This window comes from Manihot esculenta, chromosome 12, assembly GCF_001659605.2.
Source record: "Manihot esculenta cultivar AM560-2 chromosome 12, M.esculenta_v8, whole genome shotgun sequence".
NCBI classification, from domain to species: domain Eukaryota; kingdom Viridiplantae; phylum Streptophyta; class Magnoliopsida; order Malpighiales; family Euphorbiaceae; genus Manihot; species Manihot esculenta.
In genome coordinates this window covers 5587369-5601874 of record NC_035172.2, presented here as the reverse complement: position 1 = coordinate 5601874, position 14506 = coordinate 5587369, and the positions used below count along the sequence as shown (strand labels likewise).

Here is a 14506-nt window from a genome sequence, read left to right as displayed (position 1 = left end):
GATATTATAACCCAAATAACCAACCTAAATTAGGAAATTTATATATACTAAAACAAAATAAATATATTATAAATTCATCATAACACAACCATTAATCAATTACCTATCCAACATAAAATTTTAAACAAAAGAAATGTTCCAAAAGTTCATTAAACTACATTGATTGAACATAAAATATATTCAATTGGCCATTTCAATTTGCAAACTTTAAAAAACAAATACAGAAAAATTAGAATATCACAGTTGTAAAATAATACACATTATCATAAAAAATAATGGAATAAAAAAAAGAATAAAAATCAAACTTATATATCAATAATTTAACTCACAAATAAACTACCAACACTTAAAACATAGATTGTAAATCAAGTTTGAGAACTTTAATCTTCCATTATTCATATACTTGTGTGTCTCTACTCTGTATAGTTGTCCTTTATGCGTAATGACATATATTTCTAATTTTTTTTCCTTTTCATGTCCGAATTGGTTTGCATTCTGAATGTTAACTTTTTTACAGCCTCGGGACTGTGTGGTTGGCCCTATAATTAAAGACATATATTCCTCAAGAAGCTCATGTCCAAAGTATATTTTTCATCAGGTAAGCCTTTAATGTGTCATGGAATTACTGTTGATTGAGTGTTAGATGTAGGAATAAGAACTGTCCTTTTCCTCTCACTATGATTACTTACCATGTAGACACAAATTGTCTTTTTCTCTCACTATGATTACTTACTATGTAGACACAAATGATCCGAAGGTCTTTTCTTCAGAACATGTGCCTTTAAATATTCCTGGTTTCATGTGTAATATTTTGTTTCTAGCTGTTAAAAATAGCTCTGCTTTTGAACTTCTCATTTGAAATATGAGTAATCAGATGAATATTAATGATGAATGGAATCGTATCATGACCTATGGTATTTGTTTTTTTTTCTCTTACTACATACTCCTATCAACCAGGTTATGCTTGCCACCTCTTACCCATTTCATTCCTATCTGCTGTAAATTCTTGGTCACTTTTCTTCTTTCTTGCTGAGGTTTCTTGACTGCCTCTTTCCAGTGGTTCTTTGCTGGGTGTCATAGCAATAATTTTCCAAGTGCTGCCTTCTTTTGTTGGTTTTCCCAATGATGGGTTTGCCCATTTGGGAAATGGGAAGATTTTTGGGATTCATGGCCAGCTCTTGCCAGTTTGAACAGGACTGACCAAAGTCAAAGTCAAACACGGGACTGGTTGATTTGGTCCCGTTTAAAATTTTTACTCTAGAAACTAAATAAATGATATATATAAATTTAAATCTTATAAATTCATTTATTTGAATCCAGGGAGGAGATATTTTGAATCCAAAGAGGAGATTTTTTGAGTGTAGAAAATATACATGAGTTTTAATTTTAAAATGTATGATTATTATTGTTAGGTTCTTTGTGTTAATGTTGAATCTGGGCAGCAATTTAGTGCTTGTAAATATATGTCAGTTTGTTTGTACTTCACACTAACTTAAACTAATATTATGAGATCATGAATGCCATGAGACTTTTTTGGTAAAGTTCAGGGTTTAAATATGTATTCGACTAATATTATATTAGCATTCATGATTTAGTTACTCATCACCACTGCATCTTGTCTAGCTAAACAATTCTCTAGCCCATCATTTGGATGGGGTGGCTTGGTCATTGTATCATTCCAAGCCCCTAGAAGTAGTAAGGTTTTGTTTTATAACTGCATTGCCTTTGTATTTAAAGGCATTGAAGTATCTGAACAGTGATCATGGAGTTTATTTGAGCAGATTGCCTTTGTAAATCTGGGCAGCATTCTTTACACACAACATGAATATGGAGGCAAGAGGAAGGACCAATGGGATGGAAAATACCTATTTATTAAGATAAAGCCTCAGGCAGACTGATGAAGACTATCAGAAAAGATGTTAACTTCAATCAATACTTTTGCAACTCGGAGAAACAAGTGTCTCAAAATATCTACTCAAAAAAGTATTGGTAGAGCTATTACTAATCTTCCAACCACGTGAAAGGTACTAAATTTAACCTCAATAAGGAAAAACCAAAATTAGCTTAAAATACACATTGACAATTGATTTAATAACAGGTGATCAACAAATCTCAGGCATATTTGATTAATCAGAAAAAGGCCACATGAAGATGTTTTCGAAATATTTTTAGATTACTACATAATCATAATGGAACATTCCTCACATGTATTATGCAAGTTAACAGAGTGAAGTGGTAAAAGAAATGCTGTGATAAAATAAAGTAAACAGTTCAACTTACATCAGTCCATGATGCAGAAAATCCATCCGTGGAAAGCAACCAACTTCCAGCCTTAGATTGCAAACCTAGCTGATTATTTGAGGTGTCGAGATCCAGCAGCTAATTCTCATAGAATTCCTCATCATCGAAGTTCCTTTTCTTTTTTCTACTTTTCTTTTTCTTCCTGCGCTTTCTCTTAACTGTGCAACATTATCCAATTCATAGTCACTTTCTTCTGACAATCCGACGTGATGTAGCATTGCATATTTATAAGACTTTTGGAAACTTATACCATTATTTGAAAATAAAGATTCCCAGGATTCTGAAATTCGGCTTTCGTCTGATAATGCATAATGAATAACCCAAGACTGAAGCCCCAAGAACATAATTGCTTCTGTTGTCTTCATCTTGAAGCATTCATTCAGTAAAGGATCCAAGATGTTTCCCGTGCTTGAGATTGTGCATGTCTGAGATACAATGTCCTTGATTTTTGTTTGTTCCTCTTGGGACTCTTCATCATGCACAAGCCGCAGAAGCTGGCGTCCTTGATTGATAACAGCATTTAACAGAAGCAGCTGCTCAAAAGATTCACAATCATTGAATCTAGAAAGTGCAAACTCAAGCCAACAAGATGAGTTACCAAAATCCACTGGTTCCATATTCATGCTTAAATATGCATGAAGCAATTCCAGAACAGTGAACAATTCCCTGTCTCCAAGAGTGATAAGGAGGCGGTTACACAAAAAGGAAAAAGATTCATTCATAAGAAACTGACTTATAACTTCCCATACATCTCTTGAATCCTCTTTGTACATCAAGCCAACAAAAAATTCGACAAAGTACTTGGTATCAATGAACAAAATATCACCATCTCTCAAGGACTCAGCAAACTCAGTGGAAGACGAAAATTCAGGTACATTGTCAAGAAAATTTTCCACTGTTCGTTGGACATCCAAATCAAGAAAGTAATGAGGCCTTGTAGCCACCAAGGCAGGGGATTGCCCATGTTTTCCTTTCCACTCAAGCTCCTCCCAACATATATCACGATTCACAAATGCAAATTGCGATAATGCTTTGGCACCCTTTTTGTGATCCAATCCACCCCATTAGCAAAATTTGAAAACCATTGCATTATACGCTTTGGATTTCCTGCATGCATCAATAGCATAGATCCATAGAAAGGATTAATAGTTTCACTTCATGCATTCAATTAAGCTACTTTCACTATATAAACATAGAGAAGAGGCCAATTTGAAGTCATGAAAACATTCTTTCAGAAAAGGAATCTTTGCAAGAAACAAGTAAACATCAAGGAAATGCATTTATAAACTACAAATTGTCCAATAGATAAAACCCACATGCCTGCAAAGAACTTCTCAAGCATATAACTTCTCTTGGCTATGATGGGTCCAGCTTTCCGCGGCTGCTTCTCAAATATCATTTGCAGGAGCTGGGAAGCCAAACTATGATTTGTAGGCCTGGTTCTCAGTAAGTTCACAAAGAGGTCCCGCTGCTGGCGGGAGGTCAAGGAAGTAATGCCTGATATTGTACTGCAAAGCCATAAACGAGCTTCTGCTCCGCCAGCAGTCATCAACGACCAGATAAGGGATTCCAATTGGTTCAAATGCGATATCCATTGCTTGGCAACGACACTGTCTCCACGAACTCCATCTTCTTTCCGGTTAGGTTCCGACAAAAACAAGCGAACCATTGTTTATTTCCTGTATCTATATTCTCTTTCTAGTGCCCAAAAACAGGTCCTGACGAGTCTCAGTTGGATGACAACTCAATCTCAAGATCTAGGGATGTAAATGGGTAGGATACCCGCAAAATTGAGATTACCCAAACCCGAACCCAATTATATATACAATTCCCGAACCCGTCCCAAATCTGTTTAATATTTTAATTTTACTATCCGAACCCGTCCCAAACCCGTCAGTCCCAAACCCGTTTAACCCGCACAATATGCGAACCCGATTTTTTTAATTCAATTCAATGAGAAAAACTAACAAATAAACTACACCTAACAACCCAGCAAACCCAGTAACAAGAACCACCACCCAGCAGTGTGTTCAATAACAACAGCAACTCAGCAACCCAGCAAACAATGATTTATAATAATATAATCAGATTAATTCTATAAATTCTAAAAATCAACAGTATTACATTAAACAAATAGGAAATAATTAGATTTTTTAATTCTAAAAATCTTTAATAGCAACTAAAAATTTTCAAGAACATGCACATAAAAGATCTTGATTATCAAAAAATTTGATTGCAAACCTGAGGAGAGGAGAGTTCCAGGAGATGTCGCCGACGCCGATTGAGAAGGAGAAGGGTTGTCTCTAGCATCAGTGAAGTGGGGGAGAGAAGCGTCAATTGAAAAGAGTAGATGTCACCGACTGGGGGGGAGAGAAGGAGATATCGCCGATGCCGATGCCGACTGGGGAGAGGGAAGAGTTGTCTCCAACTGGGAAGTCGGAGATGTCGACGATGCCGACCGGGGAGAGGGAAGAGTTGTCTCCAACTGGGAAGTCGGAGATGTCACCGCTGGAGAGAGAGAAGGAGATATCGCTCGGAGTTGTCACCGCTAGAGAGAGAAGAGGAGATATCGCTGACTGGGGAGATCGTCGGAGATGTCACTGCTGGAGAGAGAAGGAGATATCGCTGACTGGGGAGGGAAAGGAGACGTCGCCGGTGCCGACTGGGCTGCCGGCAGTCGTCAGTGAAGTGGGGGAGAGGGGGACTGAGAACTATGGGAAGGGAAGCGAGGGAGAGAGGCGCCGACGGAGAGAGGTAAGCAGAGTAAAATGAAAAAAGGATTTAGGGATTAGTAATTTATAAAATTATAAAATACTAAACTTTTTATGAAAAATTTTATTTGTGAAATGAGAGTAAATTTAGAAATAAGTGCGATAAAGTAAGTGCAGTAAAATATTAAAAAAAATAAAAATTTAAATATTGTGCTTTACAAAAGTGATATAATCATAAAAAAATTAATTTTGCCACATTTGTAAGCGATAAGGGTAATAATATATTAAAAGTTAATTTATATTATAATCTTATTTATATTATAATTTTTAAAATTTAATAAAATTTATAATTTAATTATATTTTAAAATAATAATAATTTAAGTTTTTATTGTTTTAATAAAATACTTATTCTCTTAAATTTATTATTATTTACAAAAAAAATAAGTAAACTCTTAATTTTTAAATCTAAATTTTTTTATTTTTTATTTCACAGTAATCTTATATTAAATATTTTATTTATTATAAATTTTTAAATTTTTAAATTTTAAATTTTTAAATTTTAAATTTTTAAATTTTTAAAATTACAATTATCAAAATATTTTATTATAATTTTATATAATTTTAAAATATAAAATTTAAATTATTATAAAAAAATAAAATTCAAACAATTAAATTATTATAATTTAATAAATTAATTTTAATAAAATAATTATTCTGTTAATAAAATAAAATTTTAAAAATTACATCTTTTCATATTTTACTGCAGTATTACATTAAATATTTTAATTAAATTAATATTAATAATTTAATATAAATTTTTCTATTTTATTTTATTTATTTTATACATTTACTGTTATCATATATTTTAAAAAATTATTTAAATTTTATAACAAATACATTAATAATGTTGAAAAAATATTTAATATAAAATTTTAATAAAAAATCTTGATATAAATTTAAAATTAATAAATTCAGATGTTATTGAAAATATTTAAAAAGTTTATTATTTATTATTTTTTATAAATAATAATAAATTTAAAAAATAAATATTCTATTAATAAAATAAAAATTTTAAAATATAAATTAAATAATAAATTTTATTAAATTTTAGGATAAATTAATAGCTATATAATACTTTACCGTTTGCAGTAAGTATTAATTTTTATTTTATTTTTAATTTTTTAATTTTTAAAAAATTTAATCCCTAAATTTGGTATGATTTAAGAAATAATTTTTACATAAGGATTTAGGAATTAATTATTAAGCAAAAAACCCGTTATCCTTTTCTCTTTCTCTTCCTCTTCCTCGTTCTCGCCGTTTTATTAATTGTTCTCTCGAGAAACCCATAACCAGAGAGATTTCAATTTTCTTCGCCTTGTTGTTGTCGGGGAGGTTCAGAGGAGTTTCTTGTTTCCATTTCAGATCACAAATTTTCGCCTTTTTTAGTTTGCATATCTAGTTTGATTCATGTGGGATCTTGAGATTGAGTTGTCATCCAACTGAGACTCGTCAGGACCTGTTTTTGGGCACTAGAAAGAGAATATTGATACAGGAAATAAACAATGGTTCACTTGTTTTTGTCGGAACCTAACTGGAAAGAAGATGGAGTTCGTGGAGATAGTGTCGTTGCCAAGCAATGGATATCTCTTTTGAACCAATTGGAATCCCTTATCTGGTCGTTGATGACTGCTGGCGGTGGAGCAGAAGCTCGTTTATGGCTTTGCAGTACAATATCAGGCGTTACTTCCTTGACCTCCCGCCAGCAGCGGGACCTCTTTGAGAACTTACTGAGAACCAGGCCTACAAATCATAGTTTGGCTTCCCAGCTCCTGCAAATGATATTTGAGAAGCAGCCGCGGAAAGCTGGACCCATCATGGCCAAGAGAAGTTATATGCTTGAGAAGTTCTTTGCAGGCAAGTGGGTTTTATCTATTGGACAAATTGTAGTCTATAAATGCATTTCCTTGATGTTTACTTGTTTCTTGCAAAGATTTCTTTTCTGAAGAAATGTTTTCATGGGCTCAAATTGGCCTCTTCTCTATGTTTATATAGTGAAAGTAGCTTAATTGAATGCATGATGTGAAACTATTAATCCTTTCTATGGATCTATACTATTGTTGCATGCAGGAAATCCAAAGCGTGTAATGCAATGGTTTTCAAATTTTGCTAATGGGGGTGGATTGGATCACAAAAAGGGTGCCAAAGCATTATCACAATTTGCATTTGTGAATCGTGATATATGTTGGGAGGAGCTTGAGTGGAAAGGAAAACATGGGCAATCCCCTGCTGTGGTGGCTACAAAGCCTCATTACTTTCTTGATTTGGATGTCCAACGAACAGTGGAAAATTTTCTTGACAATGTACCTGAATTTTCGTCTTCCACTGAGTTTGCTGAGTCCTTGAGAGATGGTGATATTTTGTTCATTGATACCAAGTACTTTGTCGAATTTTTTGTTGGCTTGATGTACAAAGAGGATTCAAGAGATGTATGGGAAGTTATAAGTCAGTTTCTTATGAATGAATCTTTTTCCTTTTTGTGTAACCGCCTCCTTATCACTCTTGGAGACAGGGAATTGTTCACCGTTCTGGAATTGCTTCATACATATTTAAGCATGAATATGGAACCAGTGGATTTTGGTAACTCATCTTGTGGGCTTGAGTTTGCACTTTCTAGATTCAATGATTGTGAATCTTTTGATCAGCTGCTTCTGTTAAATGCTGTTATCAATCAAGGACGCCAGCTTCTGCGGCTTGTGCATGATGAAGAGTCGCAGGAGGAACAAACAAAAATCAAGGACATTGTATCTCAGATATGCACAATCTCAAGCACGGCAAACAGCTTGGATCCTTTACTGAATGAATGCTTTAAGATGAAGACAACAGAAGCAATTAAGTTCTTGGGGCTTCAGTCTTGGGTTATTCATTATGCATTATCAGACGAAAGTCGAATTTCAGAATCCTGGGAATCTTTATTTTCAAATAATGGTATAAGTTTCCAAAAGTCTGATAAATATGCAAACCTACATCACGATGGATTGTCAGAAGAAAGTGACTATGAATTGGATAATGTTGCATCAGTTAAGAGAAAGCGCAGGAAGAAAAAGAAAAGTAGAAAAAAGAAAAGGAACTTTGATGATGAGGAATTCTATGAGAATGAGCTGCTGGATCTCGACACCTCAAATAATCAGCTAGGTTTGCAATCTAAGGCTGGAAGTTGGTTGCTTTCCACGGATGGATTTTCTGCATCATGGACCAATGTAAGTTAATCATCCGTATTAGGAACTATTTACTTTATTTTATCACAGCATTTCTTTTACCACTTCACTCTGTTAACTTGCATAATACATGTGAGGAATGTTCTATTATGATTATGTAGTAATCTAAAAATATTTTGAAAACATCTTCCTGTGGCCTTTTTCTGATTAATCAAATATGCCTGAGATTTGTTGATCACCTGTTATTAAATCAATTGTCAATGTGTATTTTAAGCTAATTTTGGTTTTTCCTTATTGAGGTTAAATTTAGTACCTTTCACGTAGTTGGAAGATTAGTAATAGCTCTAGCAATACTTTTTTGAGTAGATATTGTTTCTCCGAGTTGCAAAAGTATTGATTGAAGTTTAACATATTTTCTGATAGTTCTTCATCAGTCTGCCTGAGGCTTTATCTTAATCAATAGGTATTTTCCATCCTATTGGTCCTTCCTCTTGCCTCCATATTCATGTTGTGTGTAAGGAATGCTGATCTTAGTTAGGATACATGTATCCTTGTAAGAATGCACTTTCAGCTTAACTGATCATCAATTATGTTCTGCAGGTTGACTTGCCTGACCACCTCTCAAAGTTTTGCTTTTCTACATGGATGAAATGGGTTTTTGCTAAGTGATGCTGCTTACTATTTGCAGCATAGGTAGGACGTCAAGCATCATCTCTAATTCGATATCTTCATCTTGTCAAGCGAACAAGTGGGACACAAAATTCTTTTGTGCTTCTCCCATTATTTTATGCTTAGTCAAAATTCTATACTTATTAAGTTGCAAGATGAAAGGAATGCCGTGATCAGGTCTTATGCATTTGTTAGTTTCATTTTGTTTTTCCTTCTTTAACATTTGAAAATCAATTCTTTTTCAGATGGGCAATATCTTGTTGCAAGCAGAATTCTCTCTGGTGTCATATCTGCTCAACTGATTAACTTAGGTAATTCATATTATATCAATCATCATCAACTTTAGAGGTTGTTACATTTCAGTTCCTCATATTCAATTTGTTACCATAAATTAAAAATATTACATAAACATCCCTCATTCTTAAAAATGTTACATAAAAAATCTCTTAATTCATTTTCCGTTCATTTGTCAGATGGAACTGGCATGTGGCAGTATCACAGTGAAAATAAGAACTTAAAGAAATTAAATGTGCCACACAGCCAACACACTATCTTCTTGAGGTGTATCATGTATGAGGATAGGAAATATCTTATGTGGCATTTTCTATTTTTTAATTTTTATTTTTATATTGTGATACTGCCACATATCAGTTCTATTATAGAAATGAACAATAAATAGTGGAAATAATTTTTATACGATATTTTTAAATATTATAAATTTTGTGGTTAAAATTAAAGACAAGGAACTGAAGTGTAACTATCTCCAAATTGAGGGGTGGTTAATATAAATTACCTGATTAACTCGGGATCTGCTGGTGGAGTACATATCAGATGGTGTGTTAGCATGTCCAGACTATACTACGGAATCCCATACTTTTTAGGGATTAAACTTTGCAGAAGAACATTTCATCAGCAATCATTATTGCCATAAGGTTTGAGATTTATGCTTTTTATGGCTACTTTAGACTTCAATATGAACAAAAGTCTCAAGTGCCGAATGTTCATTGTCATTTTACTGCAATTTTTTTCACCTATGGCTAGGTTTCAGAGTGCAACCCTGCATACTGATCAATGTGAGGTGGGAGAGCCAGCCACACACATAGATGTGCAGGATGAAGAATTGATCAGAACTTTTTGCTCGGAATCTAAGTACTTGTTTGGTTCACTGTAGAGATGGAATGAGAATTACTTGGTTCAGAGAACTCCACATCTCTTCCTCCCTCTCCTTTGCTCTTTCCCTGCCACTTGTATCTGTGGAATCAGATTTTCTTAAATTGATGTGTCACAGATAATCTGCCTCCGGCTAGTGCACTGGTTTGCTGGGATTATCCCTTGATTTCACAACTCATAAGCTCTAGACTCCAATTCTGTAAGTTCAAGGTCTCAATGTTGTTACCAATTTCTATCGCTTTTGAGATGCTTATGTGACAATGTAAGAGAGGTTTCCATATCTATGTGGAACAAATTAGGTCCAAATTGCCAACTCAATGAACTGTAAAAACTTGAAAATCAAGCTAGAAATATTTATGTACTTGTAAATTTTGTTCAGAATTTGTTATCCCTATCATTTCTTTCTAACGTTTACAGCTTTACGATTGGTTTCCAAGAAATCTTTTCTCACCAAAAAAACCGCACTTAACTGGATCTATGAAATGCATGGGCTTACACATGGGGATTGCATGAAAGCAAAAACTTCTGCAGGAGACAGAGGCTCAACCAAAAGCATAAACTGGTCTAATGAACAGTTGATGTCTAGTCCCACTGGTTAAATCACTCTCAGCTCTCTTATCACTTGGTTATGTGCAGATTTTCCTAGAATTCCACATTATATTATTCATCATTTTATTTTTTTAATTATTATTTGAAGTTTTATATTAATTTTTTAAATTTTTTTATAAGAATGAAAAAGATGTTTACAGAAGCTTATTATTTAACTAAAGATTCTAACTCTATTATTATGTTATTGCTTTTCTCTACGTATCGAAAAGATTGATCCATAATTAACCATTTACATACAATTTCGCAAGTCCAATTCCAGTTGGAAATCCATACCTCCAATATTTTTAGAATTCTCCATTGCAGCATCATTTACAACCACACATAATTCACCATAATAATTCAACTTATTGCCTTTTTCATTTATAACAAATATATGTAACAACGTAAAAGCAAATGTTGCCCCATCTATGTAAACTTCCTTATACTCTAAAAAGAAGTTTTCCAGATAAAGACATCGTCCAGATAACGAGGAGTTCTATTTATTTATTTACTTTAGATGCCAATAGTCTTGCTAACACCAAGAGTATCGATAAAGTAATTGAAGTATTCACCGTGGACAAATAAATCCCATCATGATTTGGAAAAAAATTCGGCATGTAATAAGTTTTGGAAATTTTTTCCCCTTGCTTTGGCAAGAAGCCCATAAATGACAGAATGTATCACAAGTGTACACGTGCCAACATCTCACAGAGCTTCATTATCAGGAATCCATGGGATTGCAGTTTTTACAGCACCAAGGCCTACAAATACAATAATAAACGTAAAACTTAGTTGAATTGCATCTCGCAAAGCTTTCTTCTAAGCACTATTTAGCAATGTTGTTATGTATTGGTTATCTACTTGATGTATTATATATGGTAGACGGTAAATAAACAAATAGAAGATCAGTTGGCATCCTAATAGATAGAGGAGACATGAATTACTCATGGGTCGTAACTATGTTCAATGTGTTGAATAACTCCTTGCAAAATATGTTCTCCTAATGCAGGTAGCAATGCCCCTGCGAAACCTTGGGAACGAGCAGGGACCTCATCTTCAGGTCCCACACCTTTTAAACCCTCATCACCTGGCAGCACCAGTGATGTAGTTGAGGCATCTGGAACAGCAAAACCTGGCGAAATTGTTCCAGCTGTCAATAAGAATACAACTGTGGCTGGAAATTCTCTTGGTAGGCCTGTACCGACTAGGCCGTGGGAACTGCAAACATATGGGAGCACATATGGAGGTATCTATTGATCTCTTTAAAAGTGCCTACATCTGCTGTGATGTATTTAGTCTGGCTTGTTGTCTTTATCTAAGTTTGCACGTTCTTAATGCAATGGCAACTGGAAAGAAGAATGTATTTGAGGACTGTATTCAGTAAGTGAAATTGCAAATCACCATGAGAATATCGCCTTGTTGGGCTGGGAGTGATTTGCAGCTTTCCTGGTGCATGTGTATAGATGTAATTTATTATTTGCTATGTGCATTGCAGGCTATGGCTCTGGTCTAAATTATAATTCTGGATACGGCTCTGGAATGTATGGTTCTTCGTATGGTGGATATGGAGGGTCTTATGGTGGTGGATTGTACGGAAATAACATGTATAGAGGAGGTTATGGTGGTCTATATGGAGGCGGTATGTATGGTGGTGGTGGAGGAATGTATAATGGTGGTTTTGGTGGTCCAATGGGTGGTTATGGAACGGGCATGGGCCCTTATGGTGATCAAGATCCAAATAACCCCTATGGTGCTCCATCATCTCCTCCTGGCTTTTGGATTTCTTTCCTCCGGGTGGTAAGGAATCTCCTCTCTCTCTCTCTCTTCCATCAACTTCTTTGAGCAGTAGGGAATAGTTCCCTTGTGTTTTTGGCATAACATTTCCATCTCGAAGCATAAGCTTTAAGCTTTTCATAGAGAAGAAAGCTTTACTTGTGGTGACATCCCTAGATCTTGCATTTTTGTTCTTTGTTTTATTACAGTTGTCAATTGCAAATGCAAAGATCATTTTTACCACATTTATTTTGGTGTCTGTGGAGTGTGGACCTTTATCATTTGATGAAAGTAGCAGCTATAAAATTAAAGGTGAGAAAAACCTAATTGGCTCTGCACTTCTATGGATAACGGGGGTCTCAAGTATGAGTCTCCTTATCCACCAAATATTGCTAGAAGCATTGGATGATGGAGCTAAGGAAGGTGGATGGGCTATAACCCATTGTGTTCCCTAGGCCTATTGGGTATGTGGGCAAACCCAAAAAAATAACAAGCTGACCAAATCTGTCATTTAAAATGTGTGAGTAAACCTTTTTTCTTAATAAAGATTAAAGAAAATAAATTTGATATTCAACCTGGACATATTGTTTAGTTTTGCTTTCTCAACTACTAATAGCAGTAAGAGTTGTCAAGCATTAAATAATAATTTTCAAATAGAAATGTGTATTCAATTTGGCCGTAGGTATGATAAGCTTGCTAAATATTCTACTTTTCCCAGTCTCTATGATTATAGAATTTTTTTTTATGGGAGTCATCTGTTGCATCCTGCAGTTTTATTGTTTCAAGCACAATATCATGGTATGTTGATTTGCTATTGGAATGTCAATCCAGATCTACTCCTTAGTATTCTATCTCCAGATTTATTGTTTGGTATTCTATCTGAAGTTTAGTGTTTTTACAACTTGAAAATGTAAATTTCTAATCATTTGGTATGCAATGATGGCAGATGCAAGGTGTAGTGAACTTTTTTGGCAGGATATCAATTCTGATAGACCAGAACACCCAGGCATTTCACATGTTCATGACTGCACTGCTTCAGGTTCTGCTGTTTTGACAATTATTTACCTCTCCATTCAGTGAAATGGATGTAAAATTAGAATAAAACTAATGATGCATTAACTGAACATAATCCCGACCGAGCTGGATTATCAGAATTTCGTGTCACATAATGACCCATGGTATTGTGTTGCGCAGCTTTTTGATCGCACGGGCTTATTGTATGGAGAGTTGGCGAGATTTGTTTTGCGATTGTTGGGAATCAAAACAAAACCCAGAAAGGTTGAAGGACCAGGGCCTAATGGACTTCCTGCTCCTCTCAATCCCCACGGTAATCAAAACTACATTGAGGGTCCAAAGGGCGCTCCAAGTGGTGGATGGGATAATGTTTGGGGAGACGGTTCTAGTTAAGCCCACAATTTCAACTTGATAAAATGATAAAACGAGACTAGAATTACAAGCTGTGTGGTATGCAAGGAGATCCTATGGATGCAAAGCTTCTTGGTTGGTTCGCTAAATTACCTCTGCTGTTTGCTTGAAATAAAAATCTCTTCCTCCTGATTTTGTAACCGAGTTACAGCGACCATGGATGTGTGCAAGGAGGAGAGGTGTTTGATGATTGAGAATATATGTAGCGTTGTATACTTGAATAAATGATCATTATCTGTAGACTGTAGTTGTGTGCCTTTAAAAGTAAATCATATGTTCAATGCAAGTTATAAACTTGTAGATGCAGAATGGTTTGAGAAGTCCCTTGTTAACGCCAACCCAAAAAAAAAAAAAAAAGAAAAAGAAAAAAGTCCATTATTTCCTGGCAAATGATAATGCATCATATGTTCAGCTCTTCTACGGATAGAACAAACAAAAACAAAAAGAACAGGAATAGCCGCTAAGATAAATTCTACTATCTAATCTCAAAGTCATATTTTTAAGGGAGCTTTATGATTCAATCCAGTTTCTGCATTTTAAAAAATTCATTAAGAAGTCTTTACATTTTACCTCGTTAACTATATAATTCTTTTTATTCAATTACTCCATTTCTATTATTAGATAATTATAATTTCTACCATTAGATAATTATA

The 14506-nt window shown here is 34.5% G+C and overlaps 3 protein-coding genes across 7 annotated transcripts in view; 2 read left to right on the top strand and 1 right to left on the bottom strand.

The window, feature by feature from the left end:
* Nucleotides 1-5083, bottom strand: part of LOC110628120 — a 63568-nt gene extending 58485 nt beyond the window's left edge. Inside the window, exons 1-3 of one of the 5 annotated variants that reach the window (XR_006347878.1) lie at nt 3618-4536; nt 2552-3408; nt 2281-2459 (exon numbers count right to left, since the gene is read on the bottom strand). Coding sequence is in view for 4 of the 5 variants with exons in the window: in XM_043948534.1 (XP_043804469.1) it covers nt 2346-3074 (729 nt within the window). In the remaining variant the exon portion in view is untranslated. The other 4 variants (XM_043948535.1, XM_021774623.2, XM_043948534.1 and 1 more) reach the window with 4 other exon arrangements.
* Nucleotides 5084-6273: 1190 nt separating this feature from the next.
* Nucleotides 6274-10449, top strand: LOC110628250. The gene is made up of 5 exons (XM_021774819.2): nt 6274-6927; nt 7141-8270; nt 8829-8921; nt 9143-9829; nt 9939-10449. Exons 1-3 carry the CDS (start codon nt 6576-6578, stop codon nt 8895-8897), a joined length of 1551 nt encoding a protein of 516 aa, XP_021630511.1. The 5' UTR covers nt 6274-6575; the 3' UTR covers nt 8898-8921; nt 9143-9829; nt 9939-10449.
* A 137-nt stretch (nt 10450-10586) lies between these two features.
* LOC122721316 (peroxisomal membrane protein 13-like) lies at nt 10587-14173 on the top strand. The gene is made up of 4 exons (XM_043948539.1): nt 10587-11901; nt 12151-12452; nt 13375-13467; nt 13623-14173. Exons 2-4 carry the CDS (start codon nt 12195-12197, stop codon nt 13833-13835), a joined length of 564 nt encoding a protein of 187 aa, XP_043804474.1. The 5' UTR covers nt 10587-11901; nt 12151-12194; the 3' UTR covers nt 13836-14173.
* Nucleotides 14174-14506: the final 333 nt, after the last annotated feature.

What these genes read in the sequence shown, in the direction of transcription:
- LOC110628250 (XM_021774819.2), top strand. Translation starts at nt 6,576, where the DNA reads ATGGTTCACTTGTTTTTGTCGGAACCTAACTGGAAAGAAGATGGAGTT. An exon ending in GCTTGAGAAGTTCTTTGCAG is followed by an intron (nt 6,928 to 7,140) that starts GCAAGTGGGTTT and finishes TGTTGCATGCAG; the next exon opens with GAAATCCAAAGCGTGTAATG. An exon ending in TTTCTGCATCATGGACCAAT is followed by an intron (nt 8,271 to 8,828) that starts GTAAGTTAATCA and finishes TATGTTCTGCAG; the next exon opens with GTTGACTTGCCTGACCACCT.
- LOC122721316 (XM_043948539.1), top strand. Translation starts at nt 12,195, where the DNA reads ATGTATGGTTCTTCGTATGGTGGATATGGAGGGTCTTATGGTGGTGGA. An exon ending in GGATTTCTTTCCTCCGGGTG is followed by an intron (nt 12,453 to 13,374) that starts GTAAGGAATCTC and finishes CAATGATGGCAG; the next exon opens with ATGCAAGGTGTAGTGAACTT. An exon ending in TCATGACTGCACTGCTTCAG is followed by an intron (nt 13,468 to 13,622) that starts GTTCTGCTGTTT and finishes TGTGTTGCGCAG; the next exon opens with CTTTTTGATCGCACGGGCTT.